General features: G+C 38.8%; 1 protein-coding gene across 10 annotated transcripts in view; it reads left to right on the top strand.

Annotated features, from left to right (window-relative positions):
- Positions 1 to 19,920, top strand: part of PALLD (palladin, cytoskeletal associated protein) — a 187,620-nt gene extending 167,700 nt beyond the window's left edge. For 9 of the 10 annotated variants that reach the window (XM_038136178.1, XM_038136179.1, XM_038136177.1 and 6 more), the window contains 7 exons: positions 4,813 to 4,962; positions 8,720 to 8,814; positions 13,764 to 13,896; positions 14,879 to 15,086; positions 15,796 to 15,961; positions 16,713 to 16,846; positions 17,811 to 19,920. In XM_038136178.1, the coding sequence (XP_037992106.1) occupies positions 4,813 to 4,962; positions 8,720 to 8,814; positions 13,764 to 13,896; positions 14,879 to 15,086; positions 15,796 to 15,961; positions 16,713 to 16,846; positions 17,811 to 17,983 (1,059 nt within the window). In that variant the 3' untranslated portion in view covers positions 17,984 to 19,920. Of the gene's footprint in view, positions 1 to 4,812; positions 4,963 to 8,719; positions 8,815 to 13,763; positions 13,897 to 14,878; positions 15,087 to 15,795; positions 15,962 to 16,712; positions 16,847 to 16,959; positions 17,011 to 17,810 lie in introns of all 10 variants that reach the window. The other variant, XM_038136182.1, reaches the window with a different exon arrangement.
- Positions 19,921 to 20,704: the final 784 nt, after the last annotated feature.

Genomic DNA, 20,704 nt, shown 5'->3' with positions numbered 1-20,704 from the left:
GAATTTCTCTGAAGAATTTTGTGTTGATCCTTTACTGTCAGGCTCTGGACTCTATGGGCTGTATCTTACAGGAACAGGAGATATTCACACTCGACAAGAAAGTCTTCTATCTGGCATAAACTGCCGAATCTCTTTTGGCATAACTGGAGTTATTCAGTCAGAATCTAGTAAAAAATGCTACTATGAGGCTTCTGCTCTCAGTTACTCCCTCCTGAGACTTCTTCTCAATTATTTTATCTGGAAATAAAGCTTCTGTCATTTTCAGAATTGCCTCCAGGGTACATTTGTGGCACAGAATGTAGTGCAATGCTAGAAAGCCACACGTGAACTGGCATAGGAGTCCCAAAAGCCACCTCATCTTGCTAGCATGGGTAATTAGTTCAGGCATGGTAACATGCTAATGCAAAAATATGTGGGTTTTAGTTCAGAAGCCAGCATGGTATTTCTCATTCTTCAGCATCTACGCACACTAACAAGACTGGATTTTACTGGAATGTAGAAGAAGGCGTAATAAAGTACCATGAGCTTACATATATCCCAACAACAAGATGAGACATGATGGTGAGGTTTAATGATGAACTTCTGAGGGAGGGTTGGGCTTGGGAAGTGTTTCCTTGTAGCAAATGTAGAAGTACCAGCTGCATGATGTCAGTAGTCTGGAAGAATGCCCTCCTTGGATAGGCTGCATACAACCATTTCAAAAATTGCTTGGCAGTCAACTGACTGATTATGCAGCAGGCAAACAGCAGCAGCTTCTTCAACTCCCCTGCCAAAGCCAGTGTCTTCCCTGTGAAGTTCTCACAGCTCTCACAGTGACCTCTTGTGGGCAGGGGCTCTTATCTCCTTAGGCAAGATCAATGATGCCCTGTCTGATACATAAGACCTTCACAGAAGCACTCACATCCAAATCTCACATCTAGTGTAAGTTTTATGGGTACTTAGGATTTCAAACAGAGAGAAATGCAAGTGACTTTATATGCCCAATGATATATGTGTATGATACTGTACAAGCTGTTAATTTTAAAAAAAGGACTTTATGAGGTAGCAGAGGAAGAACAACAGAGAACTAGGGCTGCATCTACATCAGCAAGGAGTGCAGACCAGAAAAAGAAAATCTCTAGAATGAGATATCCACCCCTACACACGTCAGCAGGTTTTACTCCAGGCTAGCTCTAATCTCGTCCCACAGACTGAAGCAGATGCACACTAGATGAGTTATTGGAGCACATTTTCTGGCTCGGTTTCATCTGTAAGGAATCCAGTTCTGTGCTCCAAGAGCACAACATGATGTGAACCACTGCAAAGTAAATGGGGTAGATCAGTATACTTATATCAAAAAAGCACTCCTGCTTCAAACTGAAGACGCACACACTGAGAAGATAAGCCCAGTCTGACTGAAACCAAACTTGTCATGTCTAGCATTAGTTCTGAGATGACCCTAGGTACGAGTCTCTTGTGCTTGTGCTGAACAAGGGTGGAATGCAAATGGCTCTCTTGCTGACAGAAGTGCAGTGTGTGCAGAGATACTTTTTCTGCCTGAGGCTTATGACTAAGTTGCTAGATGACCTGTTATGAGTCAGCCTTAGTCAACTTACCATTCCCTAATTTCCACAGTTTCCAATTAAGGTGTAGTTTCTCTGTCTGATTTAAGACAGATGAAAGGGGATGTCTTCTTTCCCTCACTGGGGTGATAAGGATTGCACAGCCAAGAAGCCGCATTCCTAGCACTTCCCCTAAAGCCTGCCCTTACAGAGGAGCATCTGATGTGAATGTCCTGTGATTCACAGCGATGTTCTGTTTCCCTGCAATGTCAAGGCATGCACAGTGAGAAGCAATTTGCTCTTGCACCTGGAACTCTGGCCCTTTGTTCCATTCACTGGCAGATGCTTTGTGTAATTTGTTAAGTTGCTTGGGATGGAACCAATATCAGTCCTGTTGTATGGCTACTTGTTAGCCAGGCTTCACAAGTGTCCAAGGCCGTGTCTCCCCCTCATCTGCCAGAGCATTCCAAGACAGCAATTTTGAAAAGCTCAATGGCTGAGGGCTGCCCTTCTGCTGTCATTTGTTGAAGCTGGAAGTGTTGCTTGTGAATAAATTTTTTACTCTGGCAAATGAAAAGCTGGAAATAATTTACTAACTTGAAGCTCCTCCCTTCTAAGTATTCTGTCAGGTCTGCCAAGGAATGGCTTTGGGAATGACTGTAGTGTTTCTAAAATCTGGCATTCATTACAAGGGATTTTTCTAAGCAGAGCTATTGGCTTGATTATTTTTTCCCCTGAACATGCCATGGAAATTGAATACTGATGTGCAAACTCTGTCTTCATGTGTATGACTTTTTAAATCTGAGCCTACTCTTTGTTATAACCTTTGGTGTAATGTAAAACTATTTTCTCATTGATATGAGAAACCTGTGGTGCTACAGGAGGGACTATGGAATACTTTTTAAGGGATTATTTCTTCTCAGAATTAAGACAATGCCATACAAGTGGTTAATTGAGACACAAATCTTACATAAATCTCATACTGCTCACTCTTCACATGGCTGAATATAATTCTTGGTGATTAAAAATGCTTGTGCTGCCCAAGATCAAACTCCCCTTTGTACTGTGTATACCATTGTATTCCTAGTCATTGCACGCTGGTTTCTGAAAATCTGGTGCAAATAAAAGCAATCCAGCTGCAGTGTTCAGTGCTTACGTAGTTTAATGGTACATTTATTGAAAGTTATCCTAGAAAGAAAATACTTCACTGCAAGGACCATTGTCTCCTGCAGTGGTGCTGTTTTACTTATTAACTCCATGTAAGATAAAGGCAATATTAAGAATTTATTGCTCATATGGGATGCCAATGCTTTTAAACTCAGTTGATACACGTTTTGGACAACATACACATGATGTTTGGATAGCTGGTTCAATTAATATTTGTGTGTATTTCCATGCATGTCTCCTGATATTTCTGATAAGTGTACTGTTATTAAATAGTTACTACTTAATGCAATAGATTTCCAAGCAACATTATGACACATGTAAAGCATGCAAGTTAAAACTCATTTTTTGCAGCAATGTTGTTTTAGCACCCATTAGCATGTGGATATAAGTGATCAAATATCTCTTACATCTCCAGTAAGTGCTCTGTCAGCAGACAAGAAGATGACTAAACCTTTTGTTCAGGCCACAGAGCCTCTGCAAGGCTGCTGACAGACAAAATGGGAAACAAGTATAACCAGCTATTGAGGAAATGAAATCATTTCTACTTATGCATAATGCTTGTTAATATAAAAATCATACACCGTAATAAATGTTTAAGGAAAATTTCCGCTGATTTTCACCAAAAAAATCTCCATTGCTTTTTGTTAAATTCAAAAGTATACCCTTAACTTTGCCCCAAGTGAGTGAATTTCAAGCTTCGAAATGTTGGCACATATGAAGAACCCAACAGATTAAACTCTATCAGGAATGGAATTGCACATTGCTCTGTCACTTCATTTTTTACTAGAGAGCCAGCACCCTTTCCTCACTCTTAAGACCTAAATTTGCACTTCAAGAATGAGGCTGAGCAAAATGTGTGTTTTCCTCGTGTTAAATAGTCCCAGCAGGACCAGGACAAATACAGTTGTACTTTGAATGAGTTGGCCTCCTAAAAGTGATGTAGGCATCTTCACAAGTGTCTCAAATGCCAAACACAATTGATGTTATGTGTAGTACACATTTCAGAAACGACAAGTAAATAATGTTCTACTTAAATATGGATTTGGGCAGCTGAGTACAGCCTTCCTAGTACAACATTTTTCAGACATTCCTCTGTGTGTGTTCATGCATACACATTTACTTTTGATTCCAGTAGATATCAGTTTGGGATTTTACTTTATTATTATAATATTAAAAAAAACCTCCTGAAAGCTAGGTCAATTTTTTTTCCCCTTCAAGTTTGAGGCACTAAAAGTACTTTTTTTTTTGTGTCTAATTCATGGATTACTGTAAGATATTATCCTGCATACATCATTTTTTTGGCTCACTGAAAGTATATCTTGGGTCAGCCAGAGAATAAAATTATGTATCAAAAGTACTGGAAAAGCCCTGTGTTTGATAGCCAGTGTAGCTGTTCTGTGCAGCTTGGAACTGTGCTGCTGTTGGCATGCAGTTATTAACGGATGTCGATGTGCTGCTTTGCTTTGAAGTATTCCCTATGACTTTGCAAAGCTGTCCAGTCGTGTAGCTGGCCTGTCACACCGGGGTGACACTGTTAGGTTCAATCATGTCATTGCACTGAAGTGCTCACTGCCAGCGGGAGCAGCTCTATCCCCTCTGGCATTTTGGTCCAGTTCAGTCAGCGTAACGGAGACGAGACAAAATGTGTGTTTCAACAGTGAGATCATTGCTTCTATTTTATTCATCACTGAATTAATTAAGTTTATCATTTTCTTGGGTTTTTTATTCTTGTTTTTATTTTCTGAAAAGAAAACAGAAGCATTCTCATGGTTTTTCTGCAGTTTCTTGAGATTTAAGCAAAATTAGTAATCTCTGAAATCAGTAATCTCTTCTTTGTAATGACGTTTAGTTTCAGTTTTTGAAATGTTCAGCCCTCATGCACCTGTATGTTCTGTTGGAAATCGTTCAGGCTGTTGTTTCTCTTTGGACCACTGATAATCTTGTAACTGTTAGTGAAAGTGAGTCATAGGATGAGGAGTTGATCAAAGAAGTTTTCTTTTACTACTTACCAGAGAGTTTTTCAGCAGTTAATTTCCTTAGTGCTATTAAATGAGAAATTATTAGGCAATGAGCACTCACCTGTGCTTTGCTTTTTTTCCTGTAGATTTATTGGTTTAAAGATGGGAAGCAAATTTCTAAACGAAGTGATCACTACCGAATTCAAAGAGAACCTGATGGAACTTGCTCACTGCATACTGTAGCCTCCACCCTGGATGATGATGGGAATTACACTATTATGGCTGCTAACCCACAGGTAAATGAAGTTTTGGCTCTAGAGCAAACATCCTTCTGGACATAAATCTTCAGAAAACTATCTCATCTCACACATGCATGATCTAATTAAATGATGAAGTCATCGTAAAGTATGCAACTTAGATTTCTGTTTTCATCTTGCATCAGTAGGGTGGGACCTTTCTATCTCCAAGAGATTAGCAACTCAACAGTAGATTTTTTTCCTATGGTTTGAGGTTTCAGGGGGAGGGGTATAATTTTTTAATTACTCTTACACTAGTTGTTTCAGCTGATAACATCTCAGTATTCTAACTGAGCACGGATAGCACATATATATAAAGGGAGAAGAAGATGCAGTTTACCAGCAGAAGTAACCCAGTCCAGCAATCTAACTTTCTTTTTTTCACCCTACTCACTGACTGATGCCAATTTTTTTGAAATGAGTGGGAGTATATCGCACCTCAACATGCTTACATCAGGCAGATTGCAAGTCTGTAAGGCAAAAAAAAAATCTAGCACTATTATGTAGCAGTCCTGTGTTGATCTAAACAGTGCTCTTCTGAAACACAGAGTGTTACTGGTTTAGCAATGCCATTTTTTCTTTGCAGATTTAATACAAAAATTGAGGTACACAGCAGAAACCCACTAGTTCATTAGACGCAGCTAAACTTACAAGTCACTCATCCTATGGAAGTAGCTTTTTCAATCCACTTTTCCTACACCACAGCAGATTGAGGAAAAAGAGTTGCATGTGAGAAACCAAAGCAGTAACATAACTTTTGGGATGTGATGAATTATTTTCTTCTGTAGTGCCAAATATCTTGCCAAGACTAGGCCTGCAAGCAGAATCACACCGTAGAATAACAAACTGTATCACTGAGACAGAGTTTAATCTAAGCAGGAGTGTTGTGCTCTGTTATGCTCGTTGCTAGGTTACTCAGCATGACGCTGCCATTTTTGTCTTCAGCTTGTCAGTCCTGCTCATACTGCAGAGGGCTTGTGAATATAAGGGGTTGTACACACAGGCAACACACAGAGAGCAGCTTTTGGGTAGATTCTATGAACTGCAGTGCTTAAATATAGGTGGTTTAATTATTATTTCTACATATGTAAGTAAAAGAAATATTATGAAATAGCGTAAGGCCATGGACTTATTCAAGCTGGGAGCTTTTACGCATAGATGACATTGTTACCAATACTTGGTACCATTTAAGTTGTGAAATTTCACAACAGGTTTAAAAATATATGCATGCTCAAGGTAAGAAATGCTCCTGTTCATCTTCCTCTAAGTGTGGTTTCAGTGCCTGCACAGAGTTCCACTGTGTGATCCGAAGTCTTGGAGAACTTTGTGAACAAACTGCCTTTGTGCTTGGGAACTGTACTCTGTCCCTGAATATTTATGGCCTACTTTGGAGCATTTGTTGTTCCGGATAATGTTCATTCAATGACACAACAGTGACCCAGGTTACCAGTCATTGATGGCACTACTTTGTTAGTGGATTTTTGGATGTACTAAAATGAGCTGGATTTGTGTGGTTCCCAGCTTGGAGCTTGAAAAAGCAGCTTTGTTAAATGATAAAATCCTGTGCTTGTGCTTTTTTCCCCTCTTTGGAGAAGAACCAGAAGCATCCTCCTTTTTACAGTGTAATTCCCAAGCAAACATACTTATCTCTTCCACTATTTGCTTGCTTTTACCATGCATTTAACAGTACAATGGAGGCAAAAAAGGGCTGTGAGTTAATGTGCTAGCCTTTCACACTCAAAGACCTGGATTCCAATTCCTTTAAGTCATCCTGAGTGGAAATAATTTTGGCAAAGTCTTCTCAATTCTAATGGAAAGTTGTCCACGTCTCAAAGCTATCGCAAACTTAGGCAAATTTGGCAACCTTTCCTTAAGAAAGGAAAATACGTAAATATAAGGGAGCTCACATCAGAACTCTGATGGACTGGTAGATATTTGCTAGGCTGTTGCTGTGTTTGGTCATTGCTGTTGGAATCACCAAACTCTAAAGCAAAAGATGTGTTCTCAGCTGACAGGAATCAGTTTTATTAAAGCAAAGAAATCAGTTTTATTAAAGGACTCAGTCCCTAAAAGCTCTGCCAGTCCATGCCATCTCATGACCTGGGCTAACATAATAGGATTTAGGTGTAAAATGCCTTGTTGACAGACCCTGGAGATCGTCCATGGTAGTTAACACGGCAGGCCCCATTGCCTGCAGCGTAAAGTGCTGTGAGCTGGAATTAAAGTTCTGACACACCACTGGGGTTTGTTGCAAAATTTGCCATAGAAGTTAATCCAGAGCAAATGGACCCTGGGCCTAGACAAACACAAAACTTTGCCTGGTTTAGGCCTTCAGTTAGAGATCATATCCCTTAACTGAGCTCTTTCTATGAACTGTATGGGCTCACATCGACTTATTTTTTACCTTCTTTCTTTTTATCCCATTCCCTCTGCTTCTTTGCATTACACACCCACAGTCCTCAGGCTGGAGCTCCCTTAGTTTCTAGGACATCATCTCATTAATTACTTCCCAATCATTGTTTCCATCCTCTCCATCCTGTGACTTTTCCAAAATCTTTGTCTTCCTGCTTAATCTTCCCTATCCAAATTTCTTATTGCCCTTTGTGTTTCCATTTGTGACACCATCATCTACTGAGATATGCAGAAATGATCCCAAACTATGTGTATTCATCACCTGCCAGAAAAATATTTATATGTAGTGGTACCCAAAATAGAAATTAATTTGTTCCAGATGTCTTCAATGGCCTTATAACATAAGGGGGAAAAGAAAGTTTTTACATAAGGAATTGCTGTGGGTCTTGCACAATGGCTTATTTTAATGCAGGGATTTTCCTTGCAGACTAAATGGGTCATGGGAATAGAAGTGGGACACAGACTTCATTTCTAAGTGAACGCAAAAGTTGTTGCCATTTGAAGGCTGCTTGTGAGCCTGGTGAAATTGTTTTTTGATGGGCTTTGGACAGTTCTTAAAGAACTGCTATTTGCAACCCCACAAGTACTGTGATAAAAATATTTGTCACTTTTATGCTGGCAGACTTGAGTGTGGAGCTCACAGCTTAGACCTGAAATACACTGCAAAGCTGATGTGGATGTTGCTTTACTGCTACCAGTCCAGTGGGCAGAGATTTTATTTATTATGGCCACCAGATGCTTTCACCCCTTACAAATCTCATTCCAAATCTGTCAGGACTAGTGCTTGTGGTGCTAAAACACAAAGGGGGCCAAATACACCAGAGCCATGTTTTATTTTTCATTCATTGAAAATAACCTGAATTATCACCAATGTCCATCAGCACAGCTGTGCCTTTCAGTGCAGTTCCTCAAACCAGATTCATTCTATAGAGAGGACCTGTTAAGTACCTGTCAAATTCTTTTGGCTTTTACAGTAATGAGGATTTTTTTGAGTTGTGGGCCCACCAGATCAAGTAGACCAATCCACTTTGGAGGCAGCAACTCTGTTGGTAACTTCAGATGGGCCATCTTCTGTCCACTTGCCAGACACAGAGGAAACCTCCTGCCCACATAAGTAACAGTCAATAAGAACTTGGAACTCGATTGCCAGTAGTATTAACAGTCTTTTAAAAAAAAAAAAAAAAAAAAACATGAATGTATTATAGTCACAGTCATTCCAGTCTGTTCTGTGGTGGATTAGAAGCTGATAAAATGGGTAGGGGAAAAAAAAAAAGAACAGATGGGGTTGAACATTTATTACATATTTTAAGTCTTTTAATGTTCATTCTCTCTATCATCCTAACAGGGCAGAGTAAGTTGCACGGGCAGGCTGATGGTTCAAGCTGTAAATCAAAGAGGCCGCAGTCCTTGGTCACCTTCAGGTCAGCCTCACATAAGAAGGTATTTGATGCTTTTTTTTTTTCCTTGTAATAATATGGATTTTGCAAAATAACTGTGGTAAGGTAAAGAATGTGAGGTAAGCAGATAAATTAAAAGCATGGCATTCAGGAAGAAATGTGACCTCTGCTGTCTGAAATTGCTGCAGAACTTGCACACTCAGAAGTATAAGCAAGCTCTGGAATGACATGACTTTTAAATATCTTTAAATTTCCCTGTCTCCTCCTCCTTTCTCTGTGGTGTTCACTAGTTACTCTGTATCTCAACTTACACTATCAGTTGTTGGGAAGGCTCTTGTCACTTAGGCTTTTTAAAAATATTTCATGTGATTAGGATTCTACCAGGAACCTCCACCTTCTGCAGCTTCTAGGAAGTGTTCATTTAATAACTGCATGCCAAAGGGGTTTATCAGATTCACATTAGAAATTTTTTTAGTATTTCAGTATTTAATATTTCAATTCAAGTTCTTATAAGGAATTATGAGTCAGAAATAAAGTATTAAACTTATCTTTGGTGAGTTTACAATTATTCCCATATGAAGCTTTGGGTTATGTTTTTGGACCATAGAAGGGAATTTTCCCTTCAAATAGTTTTTTTCTTTGCCCAAAGCATTTATGAGGCTGTTTAGCGCAGCTTAGACAGCTTTAGATTATACAAAAATGTTGATTTTAGTTACCAGAATTGTTTCAAGGCAATGTGAGGGCTCTGGATTCTGAGGCATGTGTTTTTCTTAATGCTTCCAACAGCCACAGAATCTCAATATTGCCCAACTAATGTACAGAGTACATGTAATTATACAGACAGTGTACAACCAGGAAAGGATTTCTGTAACAGTCAGTACTGGTACTAGTATGTAATGTAGAACTGCATGTAAAACAGGCTCTCTTCCCCCCTCTGGTAGCTATAAAGTATTAGGAAGTGAGGCTGGTTGGTTAAAAGATCTTGTCAGTCTTCCCAGCATTTCTCTGAGATGGCCACCAACTCCCTCTGCAGTGTGTCACCTTGTATTAAGGCCAAAGCTCAGAGTGCCTCTGGAGGGGAATAGTCTGCCAGGCTGCACTGTGAGAACAGCACAGAAAAGGCCGGGACCACCTGGTGTAGCCTTTCCAGCCACTAATGCACTTAGCACCTTCAGGTAATGGGTAAAAATGGAAAGTCCGCGTTAACCCCTGAAGGGAAAAGCTGCCACGAAGAATCAGGTTTCAGCTGAATAAGTCAGTGCACACAGGGTGACAAAGGGGAAAGATCTTTAAAAGCAAAGATGATGGGAAGGGGTAGGAGTGAAAGCACCAAGCAGCTGCCACTCCTGCAGCTTCCTGAAGGACAAAATGTGTGTGTCTCTCTTATTGTGAGGGACAGAACCCTCAGGTTATAATGGAGGAGACTCTTTTCAATCTCTTCAAATGCATTCAAAGTCCAAGGCCACTTCTGGCTGGTATTTTATTTTCTAATGGAGACATTCACTCAAGCAGCCGCTATTCCTTTGGGTTGGGTGTCCAGTGAGTAACGAATTAGAAATAAGGGTTTTCTGTAGAGCTGTTTAATTAAAATAAGGGCAATTATTGGGGATTCTTATTTCCTGTAAAATAACCATGTGAAGGGCTTATCCCATTATCTTTGCTCTGGAAGAGCAGTTTCTGTAAGCATTCAGCACAGAATCTCTGTTTACTGACAGTTCTCACTACACCCACCCGAGGGTTCACCCACGACTGATGAAATGGGAGCACATAAAACTTGCCTTAGACAGACTCCTGCCATTGGCTTTTCTAATGTAATATTCCAAATTACTGTTCTCCCATATACTGTGATGTTTGTCATGTCTATTGCCATTGACTTTTGATAAGTAATATTCCTATAAAATATTATTTCTATAATATTTCTACAATATTATTTCTGTAAGATTTTCTGCTTGATAGTAACAAAATAATTTGTTTGATTCTTTTATTACAAGTGTAATTATTAGCTTAATGAACTTTATTACTTGTCACACTGTTGACAGGCTTTTTCCTGAAATATATTTAATCTCTTACAAAATGTGTTCTGGCAGAACTCTGGGGTTTTATTTCACTCTTAATGTATTTTTCTGAAATTTGCTTAGCTGACAAACATCACTTTCTTAGTATCACTTGATGTGGGTGGCCACTTTTGAATTTTCTGATGTGTACAAAGCTTGGACTCAATCCCTTAGATGACAGGGTGCTCAACAAACATTGCACATAAGCATGGCAGCCAGAGTCCAAAATCATAAAATACATGAGATTTAAAGATTTAAAAACTAAATATTCCTATCACCTTGCTCTTAATTAGGGGATTAATTTGAACTTAATCTCCTTTATTCCAAATTAGTGATCATTACCATATGGTCAGTCATCAAGTCTTCTTCATCTTCTTACTCACTGAAATTCCCAGTGTATTGTACTGTACCCATGGAGTCTCCTCTGGACACATTTAGTACATGATGTCAGTTCTGCTGAAACTAATCTCTGCAATGGGATGGCCGCATTGCAGCTCCAAAGAGCCCACAATGAATCCAAGTTATTCCAGTCTTTTGCAATTTGTCATTCCTAGACATCTGAAGCTACTTGGCTCTACTCATTTCATTATTTGTTTAAAACCACAAAATGTTTTAGAATTGAAATGACCCTAGTTTCACCTCTCCAAGCAAAGGCTTAAAAAAGAGTCTGTGATTTTAGGGTAACTTACAAATAGGTAGAAATGCAACATCGGTGTTCACAAATTCTTAACTGCTTTGTTTTCCATTTTATTTAATATAAATTCCCCCCTCAACACACCTCCCAGTTTTGACCAGTGCTGCCTTTTCCTGCAGCTGCAACAATGAGATGGTGGCTTTCACACTTCTGTGGTGCCAGTTCACCTGTTTGGCTCAGCTATGCAAAACCTTATGAAGCATCAGTTACTTGTACTTTGCTGGCATCTTATCAACAGGATGCTTATCAAAAATGAGGAGGCAGATTTTGCTCAAGTTGCTTGCACTGTGCAGCACTCACTTGACTAGGTACTATAATTTCTAGTTGGTCTTGCAGAACTCATTACCAAACAATATCAGTACACTTGTTCCTTATTGCTCTCCATCTTCCATCCTATCTACCTGCACAAGGCATCTATGTCTCCAAAACTGATCAGGAGCTCACCAGTTAAAGCTCAGAGGTGCTTATGAGCTGCTATGTTGGACCTACTGAAGTAGCTTTAGACATGTTCAAGTGGCAAAAACTGTGAGGTGCTCCAGACATGGATTTAGGCACCTGAAGAGTTACATCAGCTCTTAGTGTGCGCAGGGATGTCAGTCTGTGTTTCCCATTTCAGCATCCAGTCCTATATTATTAAGCAGTTTTGAGTGGATATCTACACAAGCTCCCCCAGCCCCTCCATTTGCCTTTAGTTATAGCTGTCTGACAACTGTGATGATCATTAAAAAGTCAACACTGAGCTATTAATAAGAGAGAATACTGTAGCACAGGTGATGCCTGGCCAATTCAAACACAGCAATAGCAGAAAAAAGGGCAACAACAGAGCAGGGCAATATAAATCAAATTCAAGCAACTCTAATTAACTGCAGCCTCAGTGGAGCAGAGCATGCAGCTGGAGTGTTTATCTCCCATGCAGTAGTACAGCATGTTTTCCAAATGTAACCATTGAGGGTTTTACGCTCCTTTTTGTTGTGAATTATTTTAACTTGGAGAAATGACCTTGGGCATTAGAAAATGCATATGGGCACCTGTACTGCAAACAGTGGCCAAAACAGAAACTCTGGCAGAAGTTAACACGATGTGGGATTCAAAGAAGAGAATTTCACTGTAATATGATATTGATAAAATAGGTCTTTGGAGGATATTTGAGTAGCTCCTCTTCTTTACACAGGATGTTACTGTAGGCAGCAGCTGGCTCCAGAATGGAAACCACTGGAGCTGATCAGGCAAGGACAAAAATGGGCATAAAATTTTGTTTAAGATTCTTTGATTACTAAATCACACAAATGGAATAATCTAATTTCAGTAGAAACAAAAATCTAGTTAAATAAGGAATCACTTAGAAAAAGATTTGATGAATTAAATTAAAAGGGAAGAATAGCCAATGCCGGAAATGGATTAAACGATATCATGGAAGCTTAAGGTGATTGATACTGTGTACGGGAACAGGAATTATTTTTCTTTCCTTTTTATTATTTATTAAACTGTTTATGGTACCTTTGTAGTAAAAAAAAAACCCCAAAAAACCCCAAAAAACTAGCAACCAAAGTAATTCTCCCTATTTCTCACAAATGAAACTCTCATTGTTTCAATTCCACAGTTTGGTGGCGTTGAAAATATTTAAGAGTATCTCATACAAAAAAAAACTGTTAAATGAGGAATAAATATATCCACAGCAATTCAATACACAGAATTTTCTGTACAGTCTTCACTAGTGCAGAACAAGAGAAGAGAAGTCTGATGTGAAAGGTCTCTTGTCAATTGAGATGAGTTAGCTTTTAGCTGCTGTTATTACTGAAAGGAAACCATGATTAATGAACAGTCCATGTACTTTCTGGTGTAATCAGCAGCAATGAGGGGATTAAATACACAGGACACTAGAAATGGGGAACTGAAGCTACATGCCAAGGCCTGCCAACTTATTTTATTTGTAGTTCAGTGATTTAAAGACTAAACAAAAATACTATCATTCATAAAATTAATTAATATTGCAAGCTTCTATTCTGTGGCAATATTGTTTTATAGGTCATAGTTTGTCACGAGATGTGAATTTAATGAAAGTAATTAAATAACTATAGTGTCAGTCTGGGCCAAATGCTACCAGTGCATGTGTGTAAATAGGGGGTGATTATGGTATAGGTTAAAGAAGTGGTTTAAAATTCAAAACAGTCTTATAAGTGATTATGGTTCTTCTGATTTAGCAGAGAAAAAAAATAATTTACCTTTATTTCATGTTATTTTAAGACCACGATCTCGATCAAGGGACAGTGGTGATGAAAATGAACCAATTCAGGAACGATTCTTCCGGCCTCATTTTCTGCAGGCTCCTGGAGACCTGACTGTTCAAGAAGGAAAACTATGCAGGATGGACTGCAAGGCAAGTGTCATGCAAAGGGTAGCAGCAGCCTTTTGATAACATCAGCTGACTCAAAAACCACATTGGTTTCTTTTCAAAGCAATTTTGCCTATTGGCAGTTTCGGCTCCTGTTAGCAGGGTAATTAATCTCACTGTTTATGAGTGAGTAAGTGGACAATAAAAGTTTCCCTCCCCTCCAATGAAAGTGCTTCAGGCAAATCTTAGAGCTCACAGTAAACTGATTTATAGAATTCAGCTATGCTGGGGTGTGGAGGGAAGCAGCACACACTACAAAAACAATGTGTTTCTACATTTTAAGTATTTTACTACTCGAGTTTTGAACTCCTGTTAAAAGTTTCAAACCATATAAACATGATTTATGACTCTGCTGAGCAGAAATAATTCAGGCTTGGGTGACTTCTGTTTCCTTTATGCTGACCTACTATTTGGGAGAAGCTGTTTGCTCTGAAGCAGTCCCCACAGCAAGTGGCACAGCTTTCAAGAGTGCAAGACTTGTCCACACAGACCAAGCATTAACTAGTGCAGGTGGTGCTGTCACTAGGGCACACCTCAGTGGAATGCAACTTCAGAGGTCAGTAGTTAGTCAGCTAACATCTTTTTGTCTGCAAGCTTTCCAACAAGAAGTTAATCTAGAAAGGAGTATCTTCTCATTGCACCTGAAGAGCAAACAATAAAAAAGACAAAAGGTGTTACCCTGCCTTTTGTTTTGCAATGTATTATTATTTAGCTTCTAGCCTATCTACACACTGATCTTTTTTCAATCACGCCCATAAGACATCATGGAATTTAGGGAGTTGGCCAGAAAGTTAAGTAAATGACTACAACTGACTCAATGTGTAAATCAGGACAGAATTAGATCTTTAAATCTTTTGGTACACTTGCAGTAGCAAACCAAACCAAACTTCCTTGAAGAAACAAGTCAGGACTCCTCCAGTGCTTCATGTGGCTAAAACAATTTCCCACTGTTCTCTTTACACTCAAGGTTAGTGGATTACCAACTCCAGACTTAAGCTGGCAACTGAATGGCAGACCAATTCGCCCTGACAGCTCTCACAAAATGTTGGTGCGTGAGAACGGGGTGCACTCCTTGATCATAGAACCGGTCACATCCAGAGATGCTGGAATCTACACGTGCATTGCCAGCAATCGAGCTGGTGAGAATTCATTCAGCCTGGAGCTCACTGTTGCAGGTAACATCTTCATGCTAAGCTTTCAGACTGAGCACTGCCAGGATAGCGTGAAAAAAGGAAGCATGAATGATGTCAAATGACACGCTGAGGGGTGGAGGGTAAGAAAAGGAAACCTGGCAGTAACAGAAGTATGGTATATTTATAGGTGAGCTATTCATGCTATGTTGTGGCATAAGTTGTCTGGCATGTAATGTCTTTGCACACAGTAAAGAAAAGGGGGCTGCTGGCCTTGAGGCCACAAACCAGACTATTTCCCTGGATGTTTCTTTGTAATGACAATCTGTGCAGGCCCACATCTACCCCTGGGCAGCCAGTGGGAATGCCTTGTGCGTTTCACAGCACGATAGACTCATGCCACTGCAGGCTTCTGGTACAGCAGTTCCTTCTTCAGTTAAAAGTCTGTGCTTTTGTGGAATATGGGGGAGCACTTTTTACCAAGCATAGTGCGGTCAGTTTAGCTAGTTGTCATGCTCTACATTTCAATTATTTTAGGACAGAATCAGCTTTTTAGCACTCAGTTTTCCCCCTATTAAAATAATGATGGGGCTGTTTTCTTCAGAGGAACCAGGACTGAACTTCGTGATTAATGAAGACAACACTTATGTTTCCTGCCACTTAGGTCTTCATAATTGTTTTTGGCACACTGCTGAAAGAAAGGCTGTGTTTTCATAGACAAACGTCAACATAACTGCAATCTTTATTTTCACAGCTAAGGAAGTACAAAAAGCACCTGTGTTTATAGAGAAGCTACAAAACACAGGTGTGACTGAGGGATTCCCAGTGCGACTGGAGTGTCGAATCTCGGGGGAGCCATCTCCTCAAATATTTTGGAAGAAAGAGAACGAGTCACTCACATACAACACTGACCGAGTGAGGTTAGACTGGCTTAGAATAACCTCCCCCTGTGTAACTTCAATGATGATTTATCCTGTAAAACAAATAAAACCCTAAAAGGTCACATGAACACTTTGTGTAAAGGGCATCTCATAAATATTAACTAGTGATTGTAATAATTTATGACATTTACTCAAACTTGCAGCCAGCCTGGTGCCTGAACCAGAAATAAAATGTTACTTGTTTTCCATCATTAGACTTACACAACTACCTTTGCACTCTAAGCAAGAGGAGAGCTAGTTTTAGTCTTCCTGAATCAAAACTACAGAAATTTGCTAGTAAAAATCAAGGTTCCAAAGGAACACTCTGTGCTTTTCAGCAGAAACTCTAATTTGTAATTCTGCTGTGTAGTTAAGCAACTAAGATTCGGTACTTTATATTTTAAGATCTTCCTCGAGTTTCTTTATCCTTTCCACAAAAAGTCTGGGTAAGATGTGGTGTTCCAGCTACTCCAGATGTCTTAATCCATAATCGTGAAAGAAAAGTTACTTCATGTGTTTTTTCTTCTTAGTTTTCAATACAGGATATTAACCTGCCAAATTGTGAAGCATAGTCAAGGCTTTATTTTCCACTTGCTAAGTTCAGAGGAAGTTCCATTTTAATTAAAATTTTAATTAAATTTAGACTATAATCAATCTGTAACTAAGATTGAGTCAGTTTGTAATGCCATTTTAAAATAGCTTACGCTGGTTTGTGACTTAAATAGTAATTTTCTACTTTTCTTTTGATTAGCATGCACCAGGATAACTACGGCTACATTTGCCTGCTTATTCAGGGAGCTACAAAGGAGGATGCTGGCTGGTACACTGTTTCAGCTAAGAATGAGGCTGGGATTGTGTCTTGCACTGCCAGGTTGGATGTTTATAGTAAGTGGCTTCAATTTTCATGATCATATTAATCCCCCCAAAAGCAACAGTTCTATAAGTTTTGGGTTGTTCACAGAATGGTTTACATTGGTCTCTCTTTCTTTTGTTTATAGTTTCTCCTCAATAGTAAACATCCACTTCAAGACTACAAATGCTCTGTCAAAGTATATTTCACCATCTTTCAGACACCTAAAGCAAAACAAGCTTGCATGCTTTCTGGTTTTGCTTTGTACATTAAATATAGCTAATTAACAACAGATAATGGCATGACCATATGATTTTTGTGGATCATTATTACCATTGTTTTGCTGGCACTTCCCTAACCTTTTGTATTCTTTTGTACATTAGTCTGTAATACACCTGTGACAGCTACCATAAGTGTAGTAGATGTTTTTATGGCTTTCTGCTTAATTACTCAGTTTGTTCCAAAGCAGCCCCGTATTTTCTTAAAGAAGTATCTCTTACCAGTCTTCTCATAGCAAGAATTAACTGGGAGGGGGAGAGACTGATAATGGATGGTTTCTGGGGTGGTGCTGGAAGTGGGAATTGTGAATAAGACATTTGGCTCAGCATTCTTTAGTATACAAGGGGTAGCAGTGGCAACCAGATAATTTCATTTTATATGCAACAACTCACCCTAGAACAGGCCTGTTACTATAACAGGAGTCCACAGAAACAACCTCCTTGCTGTCACTCTTCTCAGTGGCACAAAGAAATGTAGAAAACAATGCCAAAGAGTAACACATACTGTTGTATTTACTTACCACATTGGAAGGTGAAACTAGATGCTGAGAAAAAAAACAAAAAACAATGCAAAGAAATTGAACAAATTTACCTTTGATATAATGGTTTTCTGCTTCTCAGAAATTACTATCTCCTTCACAAATGGTTGAGTGAGCATCTGGCACACTTGGGTGCACCACTTAGGAGGGCTAACACTTGTTCTTTCCTTTTTAATCTCTAGCTCAGTGGCAACAACCCCCTCAGCAGACCAAGCCAAAGAAGGTGCGGCCCTCAGCCAGCCGATATGCTGCTCTCTGTGACCAAGGACTAGACATCAAAGCAGCTTTCCAGCCAGAAGCAAACCCAGTGCACCTCACAATGCAGCCTGGCCTGGTAGAGAGCGATGATCTGTAGGTTCAACTGCTGCTTCCATCATTTTCTTTCAAAGCAGAAACACTGAAAGCCATTGCCTTGACCAATGATACTCCTATGTCACTTTATGCAAGGGCCGACACCTTCATGTACAAAAGATAAACAACAAACACAGTAACCATATATTCCTTATTCATTATACCAAATTAGAAGAATAGATAGATTATTAATAGAAATGTACACATTGCACAACAAATCACATTCACCAGTTCCTTAAACTATGTTGCTTCATAGCCCTTTTCATAGAGGCCAAAATGCATCAGAGAGAAAGATTTTCCATTTACATACCTTCGTAAGCAGTAAGTAGATGCTACACAGTCTTAATGGTGCAAGATATTTTCTTCAAGGGTTATCAACAGTTCTAAAATGGCTACACACATTCTGACAGCTACGATGAACAAGTGCAATACTATAAGAATGAAACAGGAAGGGACAAGGAAAAGAAATGTAAGCAAATGCTGTATCTCTGCAAACTGCTTTCTAGTCAACCATGAAAAAAGAATCTTTCTTTCAATGCTGTTAGTATGGACATGAACACCCTAACTTTCAATTCATTTGTGTTTTTCCTTTTTGCCATCTCGGAGGAGGCTTATTTACAAACATATAGCAATGGCAGCCTAAGCAGAAGTAATTTTACTTCCGCAGGCCAACAAAGAAGAGTTGACACATAGTAACAATCTACTCCAGATTACACATTGGTAACTAGATGGGAAAAAATGCTGATAGTATAAACCACTGCAGTGAGTTACTGCAAGGGGTGGGAGGGGGACTGGGCAAGAGGTTGAAACTCTCTGGACTTCCAGACAGCAGTGTGTAACCTTGCAATACTCCCATTCAAGATTCTGAAATTCTAAGGTGAGCTGAAAACTCTGGAGTGTATGTATGGAATGTTTGACTGTTTAAAGCTTGTGTAATATGTATGAGGATTTTAGAAATGTATAGTAAGTGAAAAATGGATCGAAACTGAAACTACACTATGGATTTAAGTGACAAGTAAACACCACAGGTGATAGTTTGCAAATCTGAGGAAGTAGAAAATGAAGATAGGCAAAAAAATCCAATTTGCTTTTTGTTTTTTCTTCTTAACTTAAAGACGTGTCTCTGGTAGATTTTATTTTTTCATTCTCCTGACTGCAGGCAAACGTCAACTCTTTTGAGCGGTAGAGTCTGTGCACCATAGGTGACAAGCCTGAAGGCTACTTACAGGATGCAAGGCAAATCCATCTAGAAGTGGAGCCCCACTTAAGTCACACCTGACTAGGTAGTTTTAAATTAGAACCAAATGAATTTCAGTTGAATGGGAGGGAGGGAGAATGGATGGAAAAATTACTAGGTCTGACGAGGAAAATGAGTGTTTGATGGTACGAGCTATGATACTTTGCTAGGAAAGGAAAACACTGTATTCCTTATATGAAGCACATATATGGTATCTTTCATTATTTATAATAAAAGTGTTGAAATCTTTTATCTCAGTTCATTTATTCAGAAGTCCTGTACTTAGGGGTTTGTTTGTTGTTTTTTTTTTTTTAATTTTGTAATTGTGTACACCATATATTGCATTACTGCTATACGTGTATTGCTTTGTAAGTACACAAAGTTTGTTTTGTTTTTTAGTGACTAATAAACTTTAGCACACAAGGTAGTACTATTCTGGTGCAGGATATGACTAGTAAAGGGGATGGTTAACCTAGATTATCGGCAGTCTGTCAGGTGGGAATAATCTGATTTTATTCTAGAAGTATGTCATATCTTTTGCCAAATTTTCCTCAACTGTGACATGCTAATACTTTTTTGTTTAGCTTCACTAGCATTATTTTGCCACTTTTTATTTGTATTTATAAAAATGTATTACCATTACTTTGGACTGTTGTGCTGATATAATGTGGGTTTAGCATCAATAAATATTACACAAATAGAAAGTTTTCCTTCTGGTAAAGACTTATAACTGTTTCGGTACAAGCATTCAAGTGTAACATTTAGAAATTTTAAATATTATGAATACAGATTAAATGAGGCCTATATGCAGCATCTAAAAACTACTAGAATTTATCAGAATAGTCTGCTTGTGACCTGGAATCTTATTTGAACAGAACAGAGGAACATTACTCATAAATTCTGAGACTGTTTTGCCAAATAGAGGAACTGGAAGATACTTTCTTTTTAATAGGCTAGAAAATATGCAAGTCTGTTTTGTATTTCTAATAATTGCAATATGCCATCACTTATAACTGATTCTAAGCAAAAGACATGGTCTGAGCACAGGTAAATTCATTTAAGAACCTGATAACAAGACAATATCAAAATTGAAAAAAAAAAAGTCAGATTTACTTACAAAATCCTGACTATTAACTAGTTTCTCCTTTTTTCAATGTGAAAACACCAGGAAAGATGCAACATGATCCATTTTTTCTTTTGGGTTTACATTTCAAGCATTGATCACTACAAACAGGCTTATGTCAGCAATTAAGTGAGCACTGACATTAATGGTGATACTGCAAAAGAAGTCACTGGAGTTGTGTCTGCTCACAGTACATTTGGCTTTGGCACTAAAAAACTGAGACTTGTTGAAGATGAGGTCATCATCACTTTTTGCCTCTGTATATATGTACAGACACACTTAAGCAGTAAATCACATCTCTAAGCAGCAACATTGTTTTTATAAAAACATTCAGCTGTGCTGTTACTTAGTTACCGGGACTGTTT

This window comes from Motacilla alba, chromosome 4 (genome assembly GCF_015832195.1).
Source record: "Motacilla alba alba isolate MOTALB_02 chromosome 4, Motacilla_alba_V1.0_pri, whole genome shotgun sequence".
In the NCBI taxonomy this organism is placed as follows: domain Eukaryota; kingdom Metazoa; phylum Chordata; class Aves; order Passeriformes; family Motacillidae; genus Motacilla; species Motacilla alba.
This window is presented reverse-complemented; position numbering and strand designations above follow the sequence as displayed.